The following is a 16,221-nucleotide window of genomic DNA, read 5'->3' on the forward strand; positions in this document are numbered from 1 at the left end:
ATTTTCACATTTGCATAGTTGACGGTTACAGTATTTCACTAGATTATTAAAGAGACGCTTTTGAAAACTTTAAATTAAAGCTCGACTGCAGTTTCCGTCAAAATAAAAGCTCACGTTTATCTCTTGCATGTATAGAAATCAGGACAAAATTAAATTTCAAAAGTTCCAATTATTTTTCAGTGCATTTGTTTTACAATATATATGGCTATTATAGGAATATTATTATTTGTATTATTTATTAGTATTATGTAGTGTAATGTAGACTGAGATACTATCACTAAAAGAGGTTTGAGTCCCCTTCAAAGTTCAGGCACAGACTTTTTCTTTGTTCAGTTTTCAGTTTGCACACTGATTATGGGTTGGAGCTCTTAAATTTAAACTCTCAAAGATTATTATTATTATTATTTTTAAATCTCACCAGATTTATGAATTTAACATTAAAATGCACAACATTTTCTTACGAGGGACCCTAGAGTGACCGAGATCTACCCACCACAGTTTCACAAAATCCTTTGGGAAACACTGGAATCATTTAGTCCGGTTAATGAATGTTTAAACAACTGTTTAAAAAGTTTACAAGGGCTTGCTGATTTAAAAATGTAGAGTTTGAACTTTTATTTATGGTTGTTGTTCAGTGTATCCACCACTGTTCAAAGGTTCAAAAGATTTTTTATTTTTTTTTAAATAAGTCTCTTATGTTCACCAAGGCTCCATTCATTTGATCGAAAATACAGTAAAAACAGTAATATTGTGAAATGTTAATAGTTTACAATAACTGTTTTCCATTTGAATATATTTTTAAAATGCAATTTATTCCTGTGATCAAAGCTGAATTTTCAGCATCATTACTCCAGTCTTCAGTGTCTTCCCAGGTGTTTCTGATTAACCACGCCCCCTTGTTATCTTGTTTAGCTTGTTTGCCTGTGTATTTAAGCCGTGTCTAGTTCAGTCTTTGTTAGTTCTTGATGTTGCATATTTTGTTCCTGAGTTCTCAAAAAAGTTTTGAGTTTATTTTATAAAAGACTACTGCTGCACGTGGATCCTGCTTCCTCCTATGTTTCAACCGTTTCAGTCATTGTTACAGAAGAACTGTCAGTCCTGCCGAGCCAGAGACTGTTCACGTCGTGCCTTCCCAGCCAGAGAGTGTTCCCGTCCTGCTTGCTTAGCCAGAGACTGTTCACGCCAGGTTAGCCGTGTCTGTGTCTTCGGACAAGGTGGCCGCTGCACCTGAGAAAGTTCCGGATGATACAGCACTCATGATAGTCGCCACAGCGATTTGTGTGTGGGCAGCACACACATTGGCTCCAGCCCGCGAGCTCTCGCCCAAGTTGGCTGTCATGCCTGAGAGTTCGTCTCCGGACATGATGGCCGCCTCTACACCCTTGTCTACGCCTGTGTCTTCGGACGAGAGGGCCGCTACGCCCGAGTCTCGTCCCGAGATGGCTGATGCCACGCCAAAGTCTTGTCCCAAGAACATTTTGGGGAGGGGCAGTAAGTACCTGATCAAGGCTTCAGAGGTCATGCCCCCCTGAACTGTCGGCGCCTCCCTGGCCCCCTGAACTGTCTGATCTGCCCTGGCCACTTGAACTGTCGGGTCTGTCCTGGCTACTTGAACTGTTTGATCCGCCCTAGTCGCCTGCTCCACCCTGGTCGCCTGCACAGCCGGCGCCGCCCACGCTCCACGGCCTAGGTCCGCCCATACTCCTCAGCCGAGGCCCACCATTGCCAGGTCCTGTTCCCATTCCCCTGCATGGGCCTGGACCTCCATCCCTCCCCCAAGACCGCCTCCGCTCCACCACCCTCCTGGACTGTTGTTTCCTGAGGAGCGTCTGGAATCCGCTCCTTAAGTGGGGGGGGGCTCTGTCAAAAGACTACTGCTGCTTGTGGATCCTGCTTCCTCTTATGTTTTAACCACATCGTTACACATTGGCTTTTGCTGCTGTAGCAGCTGGCCGCTCCCCCTCTCACACTGCACACTGATATGAGGCACCGGACTGGACAAAAGCAAACTGAGACAGAGTGTGTCCGAGAGCGGAAGACAGTGCGCAAGAGAGACCGAGTGTGTCCGGCGCCTCATACACTGAGTGAGCACAGCGCAGGACCAGAGACAAAGAATGTCAAAAAAGCAGCGGAGCTTAAGTAGCTTTCTTTTAAGTTTTCTCTGCGTTCACTGTGTAGCCTTCTCCCTGAATCATCACGCTTATTCATTTGTGGATGTTAACTGAATCTGTAAGTCAGCTACACTGTTTACTTCTGAATATTATATTTTATTTTGGTGTGCTTAATGTTATCGCTACTGTGTAATAGTAGCCTATGCTATTCACCAACTAAACATATCCTATTCAGTGCGTTCAGTCTCTTTCACGGCCATCATTTGTAGTAGCCTATTCACAAACTGTCTTAACACGTAGGACACATAGACCTCTTATTTTCTCAAATAATGCTTCTTATGTCCTAAAAAAAAACGTTTCTACGCACAGAATAAAGCAATACGAGAAGGTAGCCACAATCTAGAAAGTGTTACTGCAGAAAAATTATTCAGCAACCTTGATAAATGGATCAGTACCTGGTCAGTGCAAAAGTACCAGGTCGCCTGGATAGTAAGACCAAAGACCATTCCAGGCCAGGGCAGATTGCCGGTAATAGGGTCTCTGAAAAGGTGGAATGAGTCCTCACGAGGGGTGTAGCACTCTTCACTGATGTTTGCACCCACCACTGATGGGATCGCATTCATATAACGGTCCTTGAAGTTCTCATAGCCTCCGACCTCATTGAACGCTGAAAGAAAACGGAACATGTTGAAGTAGTCGTTTAGCAGACTTTTTTCTCCAAAACGTTTAAAGTACAGAAAAAAAGTGAACGGACGTACCAAAGCCCATGAGAATGAATGATCCCACAACCATGATGACGGTCTGCAGGGTGTCTGTGTAGATGACTGCAGCTAGACCACCTGTAGAAGAAACAGGGAAGGTTTTTCAAGGGAAATCAACTGAGCAACTGAAAAAATCAAGTTCTTAGAAATGTACATTTGGTATTCATGTTGGTTGCTTTTTTTATATAACATTGTAAAGAAACTTTAAATTTAATGATTTTACAAATGTCTTGTGTGGGGTTAAAAGGTTACTTGAGGCTAAAGCTAGTGAACAAACTTGTCTTGTGCCTTGTGCACAGCTGTGGCAAATTTATTATTTTGGCAGCTTTGGATGGTGCGGTCGACCAATCAGAATCAAGCATTCCACAGAGCCGTGTAATAAAGACAGTGATATTGCTCCAATATAACAGCTAACTTTCATTAGTTACTTTACTATGGGTTGTACCATTTCTTACAGATTTCTGCTCTTTAGTAGGAATGCATTATAATTATGCATTATAATCGATGTCTGAGGAATGTGTTTATGTGTGGTCCTAAGTTTGAGAGTATCAAGAAGCATTGGATTATGATTATTTTTATTTTGCAATCTTAATTGGAACGCTGGGAACAGTATCGGGAGCACCAAACTTCTGCTCCATTATTTATTCAAGAGAACAATTATTGGCACTTCAACATAAATCAATGTCATCTTTACCTAGAATGGAGAATCCTGTGGAAGTAAGGAGGAGGAGAAAACTGGAGTAAAGCATCGACTGAAGAAAAAACGACATAAACCATTTTTACCCGCGATTATCATGGGAAATGTCCGGTAGCTTGGGAATAAAATGGAGGAGGTTATGGCACTAACAAGGATGCAACAGGAGTATCGTGAATGCAGTTTTATGTGTCTTACTGAGACTTGGTTGAGCGAGAGAACGCCGGACTCGGTTGCAAAATTGGATTGCTTTCATCTTGTGCGAGCGGACAGGTATGCTGCGGAGACGGGTAAGAGGAAAGAAGGTGGACTGGCACTGTTTGTCAATGAACGTTGGTGCAATCCGTATCATATCACGGTTAAAGAAAAACTGTGCAATATATTGAACTACTTGCGGTGGGACTGAGGCCGTACTATTTGCCAAGAGAATTTTCTTATGTGATAGCCTAGCGATAATGGTGTACATCCCTCATTCGGCCAATGTGACTAATGCTTGTGAAAATATTAATACTGTTACAGCCAGGATACAGTCAAAATATCCCCAATCACTGATTTCTATCTCTGGTGATTTTAACCAAGCATCTCTAATACTCTCCCCACCTTTACTCAGTATGTGGACTGTCAAACGAGAGACAATAAAATCTTGGACTTGTTTTATGCAAATGTGCCAAAAGATCTTCACCGCTTCCACCATTGGGACGATCGGATCATAATCTTGTTTATAGGTCTGTTTTTGTGCCAGTTGTGAGGAAGCAACTGCCAGTAATAAGAACAGTTCATATATGGTCTGATTCAGTCTATGAAGCATAACGGATTGTTTTGAAACAACTGATTGGGGGGTTCTGTGTAAATCAAATGATGAAGACATCGATAGCTTAACTGAGTGTATTACAGATTATATAAACTTTTGTGTTGATAACACACCTAAAAGATCAAATGTTATTCAAATAACAAACCTTGGGTCACCTCTGAGTTAAAAGTATTATTAAACGAGAAAAAGAGGGCCTTTCTAGTGGGTGAGAAGGATGAGCAAAAGAGAGTACAGAGGTTATTAAAAGTAAAAATTAGAGAGGAGAAAGAGAGTTATAAGTTAAAAATGGAACGGAATTTACAACAAATGAACGTGAGAGAGGTTTGGAAAGATCTAAATATGATGTACGGACATGGAATTAAAGTAAGGAGATATACTGCCCCTGGTGGTCAGACGTGGGTAGATTAATTAAATGTATTTTTTAACAGATTTGATGCTGGATCTAATGATTTTGAACATTCTTCGCTAAGTAGTTTACCATGAGGTTCTTCATCACATCCACCAGACAGCTCTAAGCTCATCCTTTTGTCCCATTTGTGAGTATGTTCCTGGTTTTTCGATATCAGTTGAACAAGTAAGAAGTGGGTTAAGGAGAATTAAAATGAAGAAATCTCCAGGTCCGGATGGTATTAATCCTAGAGTCCTTAAGGCCTGTGCTTATCAGATTTGTAGGGTGGTTCATTAGATTTTTTATTTGAGTTTGCGTTTGGAAAAATAACCTGTTACCCGTACCCAAGTTAACAAATCCCATGGAGTTCTCGCACTATAGGCCAACTGCTTTAACAGCACAGTTAATGAAGGTTTTTGAGAGACTGGTATTAAACCATTTAAAGTCAGTATTGTGCGTTGCTGAGGATAAACTACAGTTTGCTTTTAAAACTGGTGGATGATGCACTTATTTACCTCTTGCATAAATCCTTAAGTCATTTAGAGAACCCGGACAGCACAGTCAGAATTACATTCTTTGACTTCTCTAGTGCATTTAATACTATTCAGCTTTCACTACCACGAAGGGTAACACTTATACGGTAAGGGTACATGAATTATCATGAATTCATGTATAAATTCATGCATGAAATATGCATTAGTTCATGCATTAATATCTCATGAATCATCAGGAACTAACACGAGTTCAATGTTTTTCATTCATGACTTCATGGATGAACAACACCTTAATTAAAACATTAACTAAGATGAGTACATCATCATGAATTATGATTTATTACGCATGATCATGATGTTTTCTTTGTTCACACAAAAAAATTGGTCTTTACCACCCACTGTGGATAAAGCTATGGTTATGGTACATGAATCATCATGAATTCATGCATAAAAAGTATTAATTCATGCATGCAAGACTACTCTTCGAATTATTAAAGGAATGTACAAAAATCCACATTATCTAATGCATGCATACAGGCTAGAACAGTATATCAATTAATGTGAGAACTTTTTTTCTGAATTATGATCTGAGTTATCCAGCATGTTCATGTCTTCTTCATAGCCTGCAGGTAAATGGACGGACCCCAAAATTGGCCAATCACAGCACATAACATACGAATTCTGTTGGCGTTCAAATACTACTCATCATTAACTAAGCATTATTTATCAATGATTTCATCATGTGTGTGGCCCCTCAACTAAAGTGGTGACTTGGTGCTTTGAAACACTGATGAACAATGTGTTTTCATTATGATCTGAGTTATCCAGCATGTTCATGTCTTCTTCATAGCCTGCAGGTAAATGGACAGACCCCCAAATTGGCCAATCACAGCACATAACATACGAATTCTGTTGGCATTCAAATACAGAAGTCATCATTAACTAAGCATTATTTATCTATGACTTCATCATGTGTGTGGCCCCTCAACTAAAGTGGTGACTTGGTGCTTTGAAACACTGATGAACAATGTGGCATAACTGTGAAATGACATGAATATGAGCATGAAAGTTCAAGCCTTTGCAAACAATGTACTGTGGACACAAATGGACTTTGATCTTAACTTGCAACGTGATCTCATGAGAATACATGTGTATTTTTATGTAAAGTGTAGTTCTACCATACATACATTTATTTATGTTTTATACACACAGAAACGTATAATACTGACAGTGGACAGCACAAAAACGTAATTTATTTACTTATAAACAACTTATACAAACAACGACGTACAAATTTAGGCGTATTCCTATTTAACTTATGCATATTAAAATCGTGGCATTAATATTTTGACACATAATACACTAAAACACAACATAAATTCACAAAAGAAATCAATTTTATTAGCTTAATGTGATCCAAATCTTTAGAATCCATACGTTGTGTGCAAGAAACAGATCCAAATGCAACCCTTTATCCAGTGATCTTCATCTCCATTTCTCAGCAGAGACCGTCAACGTCATATCCCGGCATCCCGCGCTCGTGGTGAATTCAAATTCAAAAATTGCGCCCGAAGCGTTACGACATGTTTTACGGCAGTGATATCAAACGCTCATTGGCTCTCGCATGCTTCGTCACAGATTGCGACATGCCGTGTTTGTTGTGTACTACATTTGAAATGGAGAAGCGCGCGCGCCTTCACAGAGCGAACAGCGAACCGAAACCGGATTAACATTTTCATGGATTAATAACTTAAATTCTGCTCTGTAACGTTACCTCATACATAACTATTATATACTGCCAGAGAGGACTGCGACACATCGTCATGTGAACGACTTTTGGTACCGGTTTTGACATTTTCTCAATAAATAAATGATTGTGATTGTCTGTCTGTTGTTTTAATTTATAATTGTAGTTACGTAGTTTTAAGAAATGGTTAGGTTTAGGGGTAGGATTAGGATTAGTGGCTCAAACTATCTTTTAATGCTACATTGTTAATAAAGTTGCCATTTCCCTACACATATCTGTCCATTACGTTTTATCCTTTTAATATTATCTATAAAATGGGTATGTTTAGGTGTGGAGTTAGGGTTAAGGGATCGTGCATTTATAATCTATTAAATGGTAAAAGGGAAATTATACAGATATCTTTATGATATGAAATATTCGTAAATAGTTTAACGTACGTTTTTTAGCTGTAAAATCGTAATAATGTTATGTAACTTTACTGCTTTATTATGAGACCAAACGGTATAAACCAGTTAAATCAACAGCTGGAAAGAGCTGAGAAGGAATTCAGTATACACCATGAACTTTATTTTAAGTGCCTGTATATCTGAAAACTCTTTACAAAACCATAAAGCTGTTACAATTTCATGATATGGAGGAGTCACATCAGTTGCTTTATACGTTAAAAGGTGACTCTTTACCCAAATAGAGATCAAGCTGTTTGTGAAACTTTTTTTTTAAACAGCTTTATGGTTTTTGACTGGTTTATACCGTTTAAGAATAAAGCAGTACAGTTAAGATCAAAGTCCATTTGTCCACAGTACATTGTTTGCAAAGACTTGAACTTTCATGTTCATATTCATGTCATTTCACAGTTATGCCACATTGTTCATCAGTGTTTCAAAGCACCAAGTCACCACTTTAGTTGAGGGGCCACACACATGATGAAGTCATTGATAAATAATGCTTAGTTAATGATGACTACTGTATTTGAATGCCAACAGAATTCGTATGTTATGTGCTGTGATTGGCCAATTTGGGGGTCTGTCCATTTACCTGCAGGCTATGAAGAAGACATGAACATGCTGGATAACTCAGATCATAATGAAAACACATTGTTCATCAGTGTTTCAAAGCACCAAGTCACCACTTTAGTTGAGGGGCCACACACATGATGAAATCATTGATAAATAATGCTTAGTTAATGATGACTAGTATTTGAACGCCAACAGAATTCGTATGTTATGTGCTGTGATTGGCCAATTTTGGGGTCTGTCCATTTACCTGCAGGCTATGAAGAAGACATGAACATGCTGGATAACTCAGATCATAATTCAGAAAAAAAGTTCTCACATTAATTGATATACTGTTCTAGCCTGTATGCATGCATTAGATAATGTGGATTTTTGTACATTCCTTTAATAATTCGAAGAGTAGTCTTGCATGCATGAATTAATACTTTTTTATGCATGAATTCATGATGATTCATGTACCATAACCATAGCTTTATCCACAATGGGTGGTAAAGACCAATTTTTTGTGTGAACAAAGAAAACATCATGATCATGCGTAATAAATCATAATTCATGATGATGTACTCATCTTAGTTAATGTTTTAATTAAGGTGTTGTTCATCCATGAAGTCATGAATGAAAAACGTTGAACTCGTGTTAGTTCCTGATGATTCATGAGATATTAATGCATGAATTAATGCATATTTCATGCATGAATTTATACATGAATTCATGATAATTCATGTACCCTTACCATAAAGTGTTACCCGAAGGGGTAAGATGGAAAATGTTGGAGTACATCATGGTATGGTGAATTGGATAACTGAGAGTGAATATATGGAGCTAATAAAGAGTTTCGTGGACTGGTGTGAGAAAAACGGTCTCAGGCTAAATGCTAGTAAGACAAAGGAAATTGTGGTTGATTTTAGCAGACTTCCTCAGCAAGTGGTACCTACGAGAGTCAGAAGTTGAGATTGTAACAACTTACAAGTATCTGGGTGTATATTTGAAGAACAAGCTCAACTGGTCTGACAATACGATTCAAATTTATAAGAAGGGTCAAAGTCGTATTCATTTGTTAAGGCGACTGAGATCCTTTGGGGTATGTCATGTACTACTTAAGACCTTCTATGACTCTGTAGTCTCATCTGTGATTTTGTACTCTGTCACATGTTGGGGAGGGGGACTGTTGGAAAAGGAGAAGAATAAGCTAAATAAACTTATAAAGAAGGCAGGCTCTGTTGTGGGGAGTGTGTTACACACCTTAGAGGAGATAGTGCAGGATAAACTGATTGGGAAACTTTCTCTTACGATGAATCATGATTGTCATCCTCTTAATGAAATAGCTTGAGCTTTTTTTACCTATAGCTCAAGATTAATTCATCCACGCTGTTACAAGCTGTGTTTTAGGAAGTCTTTTTTTCCAACCGCAATTAGATTTTACAACCAGTGTTATACAAGATGATAGACTATTTTTTATTTGGTTGTATATAATCATAATGCTTTGAGAAATTGACACTGGAGAACAAGACTTGTTGTTGTTGTGAATGTTGTTTAAGTTTTCTATTTATTTATCTCCTCCCACCTGGGTCAGTCATACTCTTTAGCCAAACAGATTTAAGCTTATCAATTGTCCAATCATAGTCACGTCATTTCATATGGGTGTGTAGTATTGCGTAGTATTGCTTACACTAACCACTATGCATGCCGGCGCGGCTGCCATTCATTGCCTTCGATGATGAGCACCGGCTGTGCCGCTGTTGCTCATATGGGTTGCCTTTCTAATTTATTGCCTTTCTATGATAAGCATCAGCAAAACGCTGTCTGTTGAAATCACTTGTTACTCTGTGCTATGACTGTTCCATTGTGTGGAGTGACTGAGCTGTAAGACAGAATAAAGGTCCTTGCACACTGAGTCCGAAATTCGCGTCCGAAATTTTCGCACGTTAAAAAATAAATACAACCTCACGTTATGTCAATCACACTTGTACACTGCCTCCGAAACTTTCATCCGTCAAAAAAAAAATCGAATCGGGTTCGATTTTCTGCGTTTTTCGCATCCGTAACAAGGGTTTGAATGGTGTTTTGACAGTTTAGAGCCACAGAATGACGGAGACGAAAAAACGCATGCGAAAATTTCGGATTCAGTGTGCAAGGACCTTAATACTATATCGGAACTCTTTTCTCTAGTACGATGGTAACCCTCCGTCTTAAACAGCGAGTTCCAAATAAAAGCACCATAAAGTGCTTCAGCCCCTCACTGTAAACCCGAATAAGTTAGCAGAACTCAAAAAATTTAAGGCAATCGATTGCCTCAATTTTTTAAGTTTTGAAATTCAAAGTTTAAGTAAGCAGAACTGGCAGATTTTAAGTTTGTACTTAAACATTTCAAGTTAAGAACAACTAAAATCAGAGTACACTATTTCATACATTTAACTTAAAACCTTCATGTAATCTCAATGTGAACACTTTCATTAGTATTAACTTATAACAAGCTAGTTTGCTAACATACTATTATGTTATCATGCTAACAATAGTATGTTATACAGCACTTGCTGCATGAGTGCAACAATATAAAGATTTTATTTGCTCTCAAATCAAGCCGCATGCACCACTTGTCACCATGATGGTAACTATCCTAAAACCAACATTAACAGAAATTCTTCTAAATTAGCATAACAAAACATTAATCAATACTCAATCTCCCACTTAACATTAATCTTGCACAAAAAAAACCCCATTATATTACGCTTAATTTTAGCATTTACTCTCCCATTCAAGTGCCATCGGCAAAGCATGCTGGAAAATAGACATCCCAGCCGTTTCAGTTAAACTTAAGTTTGTTTAAATTAAAATAAATCATTTCATAAAACTCAAAACAATGAAACAGTTCAGTTTACTTAAAATATATCAGTTCTGTGAACTTGAAAGAAAAAGAAAGTGCTAAATACTCATAAAAGTTAATTTGACTGAACTAATTAGTTTAATTTAAGTTTGTCCTACTCAAACTAATTAAGTATTTTGAGCGTTAGGGTTTACAATACAGAGGTGTGACATGCGAGTGTCTCCACGGAGCGCATAATCAGGGCGTTAATCAGCATAATCTCCCTCGGACTGCTCGCCTTGAAACACATCCCTCTCGCAGGTTGGCCGAAGGACTGTTTATTTCATTGCATCGGAAGAATGCCTGCTTCTATATTCAGAAAATCACGAGTGTTTCTGAGGTTGCTTCATAGCAATAATGTTCCAAAACTTCACAGTCCCAGAATTCTTGTGATGAATGATTTGGATGATTGACTGATCATGGTTCATTCAGAAAGTGTATTAAACCTTCATAGACTGCTGCTTCTCAATCACCCAGAATCTCCTTCTTAGGGAGTGCGCTTTATTGTGATGCAAGCCCATCTTTTACAGGGGCGTGCCTGTGATTTACTCTCCTACTGAGTTCGAGCCTAGAAGTTCTGCATTTAAGAGTTCTCAGGACACTCACCCGCAGGCTGAGGGCTGCGGCATTGGTAGTGTGCCTAGATGTTCTTGCCCAGCACAAGCGGCAGCCCTTGCAAGAAAGTGTGTTTAAGTGTGTTTATAGGAGTGGTGAAGTAGTCGGTGAGACCAACATGACTGCCGCAATATGGCGATTTGGGTTATATATTTATAAGTCCTGTAATGTGTAAGGCACAGACATTGTCGCCACCTTCCTTGCATTTAGCCGTGGTGTTCAACCAGGTCCGGTAGCTCAGAGTTACTGTGATATTAGCATTAGCGCCAGCATTGCTGCCGCTTTACTCTCATTCACCCATGGTGTTCAACTAGGTCCGGTAGCTCAGAGATGCTGTGACGTAAGCAATAGCGCCGCCACGACCGATGCTTTGCTCTCACTCATGAAGACGATAGCGAGACTGTCAGATCTCTTGTCTGTTCTTGCCGCTCGTTGTGGACAACGGGAACAGTAATTGCCTTTATTGTTGGAACTGTTCCGCTGTACAGCACATTAAGTCAGAATATGTATATATTTATATGTACGTACACACACACACACACACACACAGTGATTCAGAATTGCTACTCCTTTAGTTCCCTCTCACTCTTATAACATGAGTAGCTCCCTGCCTTCGAGTGGCGAGTTGCATTGTTTAGACACAAAGTGCTTCAGCTGCTGTCACTTTATACAGAAGTGTGGCAGGCTACTGTCCGGGCCCTAACAAAGACGGTGGTTCCCATCCCATCTTGGACCGAATCGCTCACTGTTGAAGCATGCTTTCAAATGAGCGCACTGAAACAGGTTTGGCCAGGGGCCTGGATTATATCAGTGGACCTGAAATATGTAAACTTTCATGCTCAGATAGTGCCTGTCAATCACTATAACGGCACGTTGCCCAGTAGAATGTTCTGGCAATAAGAATGTCGGATGGCACAAAAAGGCTGATCACTAATGGCACAAAAAGGCTGAGCAACTCTCACTCCTCTACATTACCAACTCGTGCTGGGCACTCTGGTCAGTTCCATGATTTGAATGTTTCCTCACTATCACTGTGAGTTTGCCTTTGAACAGAATTTGTGGGTGGTACGACAGTTGTTAACACCCCTGGTGTTCAACTAGGTCGTTTAGCTTGTTCACAGTCTGTTGTTACAGGCACAGACGCTGCTACCACTCTGCACAACATTTACATTTACATTTACATTTATTCATTTAGCTGACGCTTTTATCCAAAGCGACTTACAATTGCTATACATGTCAGAGGTCGCACGCCTCTGGAGCAACTAGGGGTTAAGTGTCTTGCTCAGGGACACATTGGTGTCTCACAGTGGATTCGAACCCGGGTCTCTCACACCAAAGGCTTGTGTCTTATCCACTGCGCCATCACCACCCCACAAATGATCGCCCTTGCAGGTTAAATCTATGTGCATTGCTGTTGTACACATTCACGTTGTAATAAGCACAGATGGGAATCAGTCATCGCTTTGGTGGTTTTGCCCACACAGGTAGTATTTGCATAAAAATCTATACTAGGTGTGCTACAAGGCACCTGTGCATATTGCTATATACATGTTATTATAGCCTGAATGTTGCTTACTTGCATTGCATGTATTGTCTGTGCATGAGGAATAAAGCTAGCTAAAAAAACAATGCTCAGCCTTCGTCTTAAACTGTTGCAGCCCCACCAGGACTAAGCCATGTAGATGACTGACTGGGTGACTGGCACCTGCACTTCTGCTGCCTTCATGTTTCATCTGCACAGCGTTAACCCTACATGTGCTCCATTTAATGCTCTTCATTGCACCAGCGCTGGTATAACCCCGCTTGTATGATGTTCATGACAGCACCGGCATCGCCGCTGCGTCGGACATCAATACAATATTGGTGTCGCCACAACTGCTAACATTAACAGCACAGCATGGGCAAGTGTTGCCGTTGCTGTTGTTCGCGTTATTCTGCCCCAGCACGCTGTGATGGTGCCGGTGCTCACACTGTGGATGTCACATAATGCTCTGGGATAAACGTGCTAGGCGATAGTGCCGTCGGCCAAATTGTTCATTCACCAAGTGTCTGCGCCGCAGAATGGCTGCTGTTAATGCATCCTCTGGAAACAAGTGCCGGCATGAATGCTGGTGAAACTGTATAGTTAATCAGGGACGTGACATCCTTTACTCTGCGATGTGTAGTATAAAGCTTGTGCAACTTGCTCTTTTACCCGCCATGCCACTGAGGTCTTCCATTGCATTAAGTGCTTTTAGCTGAGGTAAATGGCTTTGCTTGCAGCTGAGCTGGACCGTCGCTATTAACATTTTGTGAGATCCCTATAGCGTCAGCTCTGACACAATGTCGAGTGAACCGAACTCGAAAGGGAACGTCTCTGGGTACCTAACGTAACCTTGGTTCCCTGAGAGGAGGGAAAGAAACTGCACAATCTACTGTGTTACATAGCACAGTCTTGTCAGCTGCACTCTGCTTTAGTCCAAAGATTCTGGAGCAATGGCGTCCAGCGCTGCTTTATAGTGCGGGGACCCCGCCTTTATTTTGCACGGTTGAACGGCATTGGTGGGCGAATTCTCGCCCGCGAGATTTCATAAGGCTTCAGTATATTCAAGGAAGGAGGGGATAGCCCCATAGCATCAGCTCTGATACAATGTCAAGTGAACCGAACTCAAAAGGGAACCGAGGTTACATTAGGTAACCGGAGATGTTAATTTTAGACACTACTGTAGATTTTACATAGATACAAAAGAAAAACAAGTATAAGGAAGGTACTTCAATGTGCAGACATATATCAATGTAGTTCAGATCTACATAGATGCTTCAAAGAGTTAAGACAATAAAATAGGAGTAGCGTTTACTGTTCCAGAATTTCATTTATCATTAGGGAAAAGGATCAGTGATGGTTTATCTGTTTATACCGGGGAAATGTTTGCTACTTATTATTAGCAACAGAGTGGATAGAGGAGATAAGACATTTGAAATCAATTATTTGTTCAGACTCAAGTTCATCATCGGCTAGTTACTCCAAATATTTGAATAGAAATACAGCAAACATTATACAAAATTCAAATGATGGGCCTAACAGTAGTATTTTTATGGGTACCGGCACATATTGGTATCCAAGGAAATGAAATAGCAGATAAGGCAGCAAAAGAAGCCATAAAAAACAATGGCATCAATTTATCAGTTAGTCTAAGTCAGAATGAAATGAAGAGGATTATTTAAAAAAAGGTTGAAGGAAAGGTGGCAAAAACAATGGGAATAAGGAGAAAAAAGGCGAATGGTTTTAAAGAATACAAAGGAAAGTAGGAGAGATGAGAAGTGCAGGAAAAAAATGAGAGATGAGCTAATAATAATATCAAGGATAAGATTTGGACACATACACTTTACAAAATGAGTGAACATAATACGGAAAGGTGTGAATTTTGTGGGCAAGAAGAATCGGAACATGTTGTGCTGTCAAAAATATACTGTCAGAAATATGAGACTGAAAGAAGGATTTTAATAAAAAAATCTAGCAAAGATAAAAATTGAATTTATACTAGGAGATATTCTACAAAATAACTAAAAAATCTATATTTTTTAGTATCTTAAAATAACTTATTTGTGGGAGAGGATATAAAAAGGGAGGGGAAATATGTCATTCTGATCCACACTTCATACCAGTCGGTGGCGGTAATAAACCATTTTATTGTTTGACAACCACCTATAAAATCTCAAAATAAGAAATCATGGCACACAGTGGAAAGTGCAGATGATCGGTTCATTTCTGTGTTTACTTAAGTTAAAGAAGTTAGAGATAAGTTAAAGTTTATTAACAGCTATTTAGTCCACGTGTGAACATCAACATTTATTTTAAGTTTAAGTTTTATTTATTTTTTGTATTGATGATTCTTATTTTTACATATAGAATTATTATTCATGTGCATACCATAAAACGTTAAGATTTTAAACTCATAGAAACCACAACAATGTTTTTGCTGATGAGAGATGTTGTATATAAATAGATTAAGAAAATATATAATATTTTTGGATATTTTTCGCGTGGTCTCTTGTAGTTTTATTTAATGTGGATGTAAAAAAAAACGGTCACAGCAGTGTTTATACCTGTACTGCATGTCATGTCATGTCACCACACATTCAAATGATGATGATAATGTTTGTATGACTTGCATACAATGGAGACCATTTACGTTTCATCCATGTTTTGTTTTAAGCTGCATGTAGGCTATATGTAGTTTAATTGTTTCAGAGAAAGGAAGAATTGTGATGGCACAACGCCTCTGAACTTCGATCTTGGAAACGACGTGCCTTGTGGGTTGTTCACATGCCGCTGTAGTGAGTACATATGAAAAAAGTGGTGCACCAATGGCCAAACAACGAACAATCATCCAGCCGTGTGTCGTCCGCAGCTCATTGATGCCAGAGGGGAGCGGAGACTGTTGCGCATTGTTCCACAGTGCGACAAATCACCAGCAGCTACAACAGTGGTGACAAGGGCAATGTGTCACAGCACACAGTTCATCACAGCCTTCCGACGACCCAGCCGGGTCCCCATGCCAACTGCAAGACATCACCAACAACACATGAAATGGGCCCAAGATCATCGAGATTGGACCGTGGATGATTGGAAGAAAGTGGCCTGGTCTGACGAATCAAGATTCCTAGTGCATCACGTCTATTACCAACAGAGGCTATGTCACCAGGATGCACTGTTGGGCGGACACAGGCCAGCAGTGATAGTG

The 16,221-nt window shown here is 39.6% G+C and overlaps 1 protein-coding gene across 1 annotated transcript in view; it reads right to left on the minus strand.

The window, feature by feature from the left end:
* LOC307152317 (sodium/glucose cotransporter 1-like) overlaps positions 1-16,221 on the minus strand; it is a gene marked incomplete at its 5' end in the record, with an annotated part of 50,828 nt that overhangs the window by 10,882 nt on the left and 23,725 nt on the right. The window contains 2 exons of the mRNA XM_079860851.1: positions 2,567-2,778; positions 2,870-2,950. Coding sequence (XP_079716977.1) covers positions 2,567-2,778; positions 2,870-2,950 — 293 coding nt within the window. The remainder of the gene's footprint in view (positions 1-2,566; positions 2,779-2,869; positions 2,951-16,221) is intronic.

This window comes from Squalius cephalus (assembly GCF_949319135.1).
Source record: "Squalius cephalus genome assembly, chromosome: 24".
In the NCBI taxonomy this organism is placed as follows: domain Eukaryota; kingdom Metazoa; phylum Chordata; class Actinopteri; order Cypriniformes; family Leuciscidae; genus Squalius; species Squalius cephalus.